Source organism: Arachis stenosperma, chromosome 8, assembly GCF_014773155.1.
Source record: "Arachis stenosperma cultivar V10309 chromosome 8, arast.V10309.gnm1.PFL2, whole genome shotgun sequence".
NCBI lineage: Eukaryota > Viridiplantae > Streptophyta > Magnoliopsida > Fabales > Fabaceae > Arachis > Arachis stenosperma.
Genome location: NC_080384.1, coordinates 22,220,065 through 22,227,262, shown reverse-complemented (window position 1 = coordinate 22,227,262; position 7,198 = coordinate 22,220,065). Strand labels below are relative to the sequence as shown.

General features: G+C 38.0%; 1 protein-coding gene across 2 annotated transcripts; it reads right to left on the bottom strand.

Annotated features, from left to right (window-relative positions):
- Nucleotides 1-2,006: 2,006 nt before the first annotated feature.
- LOC130943798 (long chain base biosynthesis protein 1-like) lies at nt 2,007-6,762 on the bottom strand. Of its 2 annotated transcripts, XM_057871820.1 has the most exons (13): nt 6,488-6,762; nt 6,307-6,401; nt 5,978-6,069; nt 5,562-5,655; nt 5,402-5,474; nt 5,189-5,321; nt 4,767-4,941; nt 3,766-3,906; nt 3,571-3,666; nt 3,149-3,290; nt 2,836-2,963; nt 2,571-2,771; nt 2,007-2,333 (listed from the first exon to the last, which is right to left on the bottom strand). In XM_057871820.1, the coding sequence occupies exons 1-12, from the start codon at nt 6,609-6,611 to the stop codon at nt 2,598-2,600; spliced, it is 1,467 nt and encodes a 488-aa protein (XP_057727803.1). In that variant the 5' UTR covers nt 6,612-6,762; the 3' UTR covers nt 2,007-2,333; nt 2,571-2,597. The 2 variants fall into 2 exon arrangements, with proteins under 2 accessions (XP_057727803.1, XP_057727804.1); XM_057871821.1 differs by lacking the exon at nt 6,488-6,762 and having other exon boundaries at nt 5,562-5,717.
- Nucleotides 6,763-7,198: the final 436 nt, after the last annotated feature.

Genomic DNA, 7,198 nt, shown 5'->3' with positions numbered 1-7,198 from the left:
TTTCATATGATGGCACGTCAGATCCCATCCATCATCTCAGTAATTTCAGAAGTAGAATGTATCTCACCGACGCCTCAGATGCAATTCGATGCAAAGCCTTCCCGACTACCTTGACGAAAACAGCAATTAAATGGTTCGACAATCTGCCCCCTGGTCCATCTCAAGCTTTGATGACTTGGCCAAGAAGTTTCTAGCAAGATTCTCCATCTAGAAGGACAAAACTAAACACGCCCCAAGCCTGTTATGAATCAAGCAAGGAGATCAGAAAAGTCTTCACAGTTACATGGAAAGATTCAACAAAGCATGTCTGGGCATACAAAATCTACCAACAGAAGCAGCCATTATGGGCTTCATCAATGGCTTGCGAGAGGGACCTTTTAGTCACTCCATATCGAAAAAATATCCCACATCTCTAAATGAAGTGCAAGAACGACCAGAAAAGTACATCAACATGGAGAAAAACTCCCGACTAGGAGAGACCTCAAAGTCCGGATTCTCCTACTCCTCCCGAGATAAGGATAAAGAATCCAATAAAAAAGAAGATCAGCATGGAGAAAAGATCAAGAAATACCACAATTACACCCCTCTCCGGGTGTCTCTTGTAGATATCTATCGAGAAGTATGCCACACTGAAAAGATACCCCCACCTCGCCCACTCAAAAGCAAGAAAGGAGGAGGAAATCGGACAGAGTACTGTGAATACCATCGAATTCATAGATATCCCATCAACGAGTGCTTCGATTTAAAGAATGTCATCGAAAAATTAGTGAGAGAAGGGAGACTAGATCAGTACTTAGCCAGCAAAACAAATCAGCCAAGAAAAAAAAGAAGGGACGAAGAGGTCGGACGAACTGAATGACCACCTCGTACCCCAGAGAGACATGTCCACATGATACACGGAGGATTTGCGGGAGGAGGAATCTCCAAATCATCTCGTAAAAAACATCTGAAAGAAGTATATCATGTCGAGGGAGGAGAAGGAGCACCCGACCTCTCCACTATCACCTTCACCAAAGAGGACGCAGCTGGCGTCATCTCGAGACAGAACGATCCCATGGTCATTACTATCATATTGGCCAACGCTAATCTCCACCGCACACTAGAGGACCAGGGAAGCTCGGCTGACATACTGTTCAAGACTGCCTTCGACAAACTCGGCCTAGAGGAAAAAGAACTCAGAGCATATCCGAACAGCCTATTCGGGCTGGGAGACACTCCAATCCAACCACTTGGATACATCTCATTGTACACAAACTTTGGAAAAGGAAACCGGTCAAGGACACTCAACATAGACTATATCGTGGTCGACGTGAGTACAGCCTACAATGCCCTGATAGGTCGAATAATGCTGAATCAGCTCGGCACAGTAGTCTCGACTCCACATCTGTACATGAAGTTCCCAACCATAGAAGGGATCGCTACGGTAAGAGCAGATCAAAAGACAGCGCGCCGCTGTTACAATGAAAGTCTGAACCTCTGAGGCAAAGGAGAAGAAATCCATACCATTGAACTCGGGAGAGTTCGAGGGCGGGAAGAACTTCGACCACAACCGAAATGGTATTTGAAATGGGTGGTTGGCATTTGACAACTTAGACAACAATCAAACTATAATTGAATGTCTATCCTTCATTAATTTGGTCAAAGATCAGAATAAAGAATACTTTTGAAGCCACTTACCTATTGATGTCCTCATAACACCCAACTTTATGCAGTTGGTGTCTCATAAAATCCCAATAATCCTTTCTTGTTATGGTGGATTCTTTTGTCTCACCAGTTTCATTTTTGTACGAGGCCGTTTCTTTGATTTTAGAGTTTACTTTCAGTCAATTATTTAAGGCTTTATTTTCTTTCCTCTTGGCTCTTGGCATCTCAGGTCCTTTTTCTTTTGTTGTCTGCGAGCACATCATAAACCAACAGTAAATCATATTAAAATTTATAGCATATCTTTACTAGAACGAGATAAAATTTCCTATAAATAAACATAAAGTTTAAGGGTGAAAGAGAGGGAAAGAAAATATAAACGATTTTTTATTTAAAAAATACAGAAAATAAACGAGGCAATAAAGAAGAGGTCCCCATAACCATAACACTGGAATTTAATTCTGCAAAGCTGTCATTTCCAACAGATGACAAAAATAAATAAATAAATAAACCCCTTATTCTACACGGCAATGAGCCAAACAAAAAAACTATATATGCAACGCTGAACTAGGATTTCAATTCTCTTGCTGTTTCATTTCTAAGGAACAGCAGGAACAATGTCAACTTTATGGGAGCAAAATTCTCAAACTTCACAGCTGCCGTTTCTTGGAGACAGCAGGTGAATAGAGTTCCTGAAAATATCAAATAAATTATTAACAACGGCATGCCAATTAGGCTTAGATTCCAAAATTCCTCAATTAACCAGAGTAAGAAAGATTAGCATACTCCTAGAGCACATTTAATACATGTTTCATAAACTTCTGCAACCATTCATTTACATTGCATATTTAGAAGCTATGTAAGACAACAAAAAATAAGTGGTTGGAAAAGTTCTAGAAGCATGCACTAAATGTGATATAGAAACATACAAGTATAGTGATGAATTGGGTGTTCAATTATGATCCTCCCAGGACTTGCTTTGCAACCCTTTTCAACGATTCAGATGCCTTGCGAAGATCAGATTCTGAATGCCCTGCAGAAACATACAATCTAATTCCAACAGGTAAACGGCATTTGTCCAATGTTGATCGTTTGGAAGCAACCACAAATACTGAATCTTCTTTCAAGACCTGCCAATATAAAAGATTAGGTGCAAGTAAAAGCATTAACAAACAAAATATTAAATTCCCTTACACGCTCGGCAATAGCTTCAAGCAGGCGTCGGTCTTCCTGCATGGAACCTGTTGACTTCTTCAATTTCAAATAAACAATTGGTGACTCTTGACTACCTGCAATTGTCAAGCCTGATATTCCTGACAATCCTGCACCAGTCATTGTATTAACATATTTAACAAATAAAAAGTAAATGACAAACCTCATCTTAATGGTTCAGGAAAGAAAATCCAATACTTTACTGAAACGTTGTGCAAAAGCTAAAATGCATATGCTACTCTACCACATGATTGATGATTCCATTGAAGAAACTTGATCTGAGAACAAAGCTCACCTTTCCATAACACAGCAATGTTATTCTTCAGCTTTTTTATCAGTTTGGGATCTTTCTCCAGAATGTCCAGTGCTGAAATTGCAGCACTTGCAAGATATGGGGGCAGAGACGCAGAAAAGACATAGCCGGAGCTACTTAGTCGCTGTCAAGATTAAAAAGGGCATATTAGTGCATGGAAAAAAAGATAACGGTAGTAGCGGAAACTCCAATGGCAGGTCTTTCCTTCGTGACTTATACAATTTGTACTTAGATTTGGGAAGAAGCAATGGAAAAAAGTTGTGAAAAGAAAATCACTTAAGAAAAAATCCTGAATTTTCTACATTTGCAATCTTTCCATTTTCTTTCCCCAGTCTATTTTAGAGACCCAGCATGGTACTAGTGGGTGCTGATTTTCATTCTTATTAAATATGACAGTTACATACTTGGTGATCTATCACCCTTGTACTTCCGGTGCAGAATCCTCCTTCTGTGGCCAATGCACGTCCCATATCAGCAGTTACAAGATCTATCTTCTCGATCTGTAGTAAACAACCAAAAATCACAAATAGCAATAAAATTCAGAGTATGAACACTTGAATGCATGCATGTGGATGCCCATAGAAATTTTTAGCACTTACAGGGACTCCATAGTGTTCAGTGAGACCTCTTCCAGAACTTCCAAGCACACCAATTGAGTTGCTCTCGTCCAGCAAAATACGAAAACGGTATTTCTCTTTCAGTTTAATAATCTCATCTAAGGGTGCTATCTGACCAGAATTCTGAAAAAGATTAAAAAGATGTTAATAGGTATTGGTCAAATAATTTGTTTTCATATGACCTGGAGAGATGTCAGTTTTGCTAAAGTAGAAAATTAGGTATTACAGTTTGAAAGATTAAGAAAACCAGGGCAAGCAGTAAACATTCCTTGTTAAATGGCATTGCAATGCATCTAACTACAAAACAGACTCATTCTTTTTCATTTACAACCATATTGCTGCCCTTGAAAGAGCATCTGAATAGCCAAAATAACGTGGAAAATACAAGGCCGAAAGGTGCAGTAAGGTTCACAACGATATAAGTGATTATTAGAATTGTCAAAACACATGATTCTTTTATCTCTTTTTTCTACTTATTGTTGTCTTTAAGATGACAGACAAGTGCGTAATAAAAGAGCATATACCCTTCTATCCAATAGTAGTAGTACTAAAGAGAAAAAAAAGCCCAACTTCTGAATATTTTAAGCAGGCCTGTTTTCCTTTCAGAACATAAAAAGGGTTACAATTAAACTAGCATATAGAATTAATTCAACCAAAGGATTGCAAGTTTGCAACATTAATAGGTTCAAATGCTTATTTCAATTTGTTACAAGTAAATATCTTCAATTTCAAATGATTTATCGCTTGACCTTAGCCAAGCATTCAAGCAGGCACCTGCTTTAAATATACTAACAGTATGAAGTTACATCATAGTTTTGCTGATTTTGTGTAGGATAATACATATGAAAAGTAATCTGGAAGAGCAAAATGCTGATGTCTCGTATGCATGTAACGTGTAAGTTTTTGCTAATGTCTCATACGCATGTAACATGCACGTTTTTGCTAATGTCTCATACGCATGTAACATGTAAGAGAATATCTACCTGGTAAACAGCTTCAATGACGATATAACGCCGCAGTTTCTTGACTCGCTTGTTTTCTGTAGTAATTTTCTCCAGAGTTTGTCTCAAAGAGTTTATGTCATTATGCTTGAAATACACCACTGTGCTTCTTGAAAGGTAAAGGCCATTCTGAATTCCCCAGTGGACTCCTTCATCCCTGTTAAAGATATCAGCAAGAATCATTTTGCAAAGAATTTTCAAATATCAAGTGAAGCAACAAGAGCCAACTCAACTATTGTCATCATCAAGAAGCAGAAGCAATTCAGTACAAATCACACAACTAATGGTATAAGTTTAGTGTGGTTGTCAACATTCAATACCCATTATAAAATGTCACGAGACCAAAATCCTCAGAAAACTGAAAAAAAACCACACGATTAACAGTCACACTTATGCATACTTACGCAACAATTATATCTCCCTTTTTAGAGAAAGCAGGAATTGCACTGAACATGGTAGACAATCCATAAGAGTAGAGAATTGACTCAGGGGTACCCAAAAATTTGGCTATTCTTGCTTCACAATCGAGATGGACATCTGAGGCAAGGAAAGCTATCATAAGAACAAATATTTCCTAGCAAAGTAGAACTGGAATCTACTTTAAACTTTAGTCTTACCAATTGTTCCATAAAATCCACGGGGACCACAAGAACCTACACCATATTTATCTAAAGAAGCTGTACACGATTCCTGAAAGAAAAAGTTGCTATAAATCAATAGCATCAAATTAGTGTCAAAAAGAGAAATTTATCACTATTATGAGCATTGTTTCCTTACCAGCAACTTTTTATGACCTATCAAGCCAAGATAGTTTGCTGAAGTGAAATTGACAACTTCTTTACCATTAACTATGGTATGTGGCTCAGCAGCACTGCAGGGAGCACAATTCATCAGCAGGAAGGCATTATAACACTTGCTCATTTTGGTTGACACCTATCATTTTAAGTTTTATGAAAAATTAGACCATCCAGACATTTATATGTTCTGTGGTTCAGACTTTGGGGAATCTCATTGCTTCTCTTACAACTAATTGAGCCATATAAGACAATTACCTGTCCTGGTAGACAATCCAAGCTATTATATTAAACACAAGAATACTTTTTCCAACAGTAAATTATACCAGCCTTTCTTGATTATCATTACGTAACATGGTCAAGAAGGAACATAAGTTACCCTGAAGGAAAAATAATCACCTCTCTAGCGCTGGTGGTTCATAGAGCAACTCTTTGTTAAGAGAAGGAATCAGTGGTTCTGGAACCCACTCATCACAAAGCTCATCTATTTCCTGTGGACATTAGGCACAAACTACAATAATGTCAAAACATCAACACACAAGCCTGATAACCACAACAGATAATAAGAGTGCTCTTTAGGGATTCAAGTCATACGCATTCATCTAATAGAAATTACAACGAAATCACCATTGAATTTGCACATCAAAATTGAAAACAGCATACGAGGCATATGACTATAGCATTAAGCAGAAAAGAAAGAGTTTGGTTAATTTGATGTTAAAACTAACCTTGTTTGTTAAGGGGCGTTTAGGAGGCTTGTAACTTTTCTGAGAGAGCAAGAAAAGGATGACGACGAGGAGAAAAACTTCGATGAACAAATGTCCTTCAACAATAACAATGGTTGATAAATCAGGTAAATGCAAAACAAAAATGGAAGTGAAAAAGAAAGAGCGAAATGAGAATAGTGACCTCGAATGTTGAATCCGAAGACAACAGCGCGGACAGAAGGAACATCTAAAGTTGAATTGAGCCAATCGAAGGTAACATTCATCAAATTCTGTACAGTTGAGCTCATCATGGTTGACACTTCCATTCTCTCTCAAGGGATGTTATGTTTATGATTATGATTGATGATTCAAATGAAATGAAATGAAGATTCAGATTGGGATTTGATGGAATGGAAGAGTCAATGAGCGATGGGATTTTCGGATCCTCTTAACTGATGCAAATGCAAATGTAAATGCCACATTGCCACATCCACATGCAAATCACCAAATCCTTCCTTCAAGTTTTCAACCACTGTTAGCAAAACCGGACCGGACCGGCCGGTTCAACCGATAAACCGGACCCTAAGCCGGTCCGGTCCAATGACCTGACCGGATAAGGTAGTGAACCGGTGCGAACCGGTCAAACCCAGAGTGAACCGGTCAAACTCGATAAGACCGGTTCGACCGAACCGCTTCAGTTTTAATATTTTTCCAAAATGTTAAAGCTGGGGTTCGAACTGCCCTCCTCAAGGAAAAACATGATACTCACAACCACCAGGCTGTTGAGCTTGTTAACAATATATTTGCAAATTAATATATATATATAAATATCTTTCAGCAAATAATTTACTTCTATTTAATTTATTTTAATTTTAGTTATAAACTCATTCATTCTTAAATTAATTATATTTTT

Coding starts and splice junctions, on each gene's coding strand:
- LOC130943798 (XM_057871820.1), bottom strand. CDS start 6,611: ATGGAAGTGTCAACCATGATGAGCTCAACTGTACAGAATTTGATGAAT. Junction 5,322..5,401: donor TGGATTTTATGGAACAATTG/GTAAGACTAAAG, acceptor TCCTTGCCTCAG/ATGTCCATCTCGATTGTGAA. Junction 2,772..2,835: donor TTGAAGCTATTGCCGAGCGT/GTAAGGGAATTT, acceptor TTATATTGGCAG/GTCTTGAAAGAAGATTCAGT.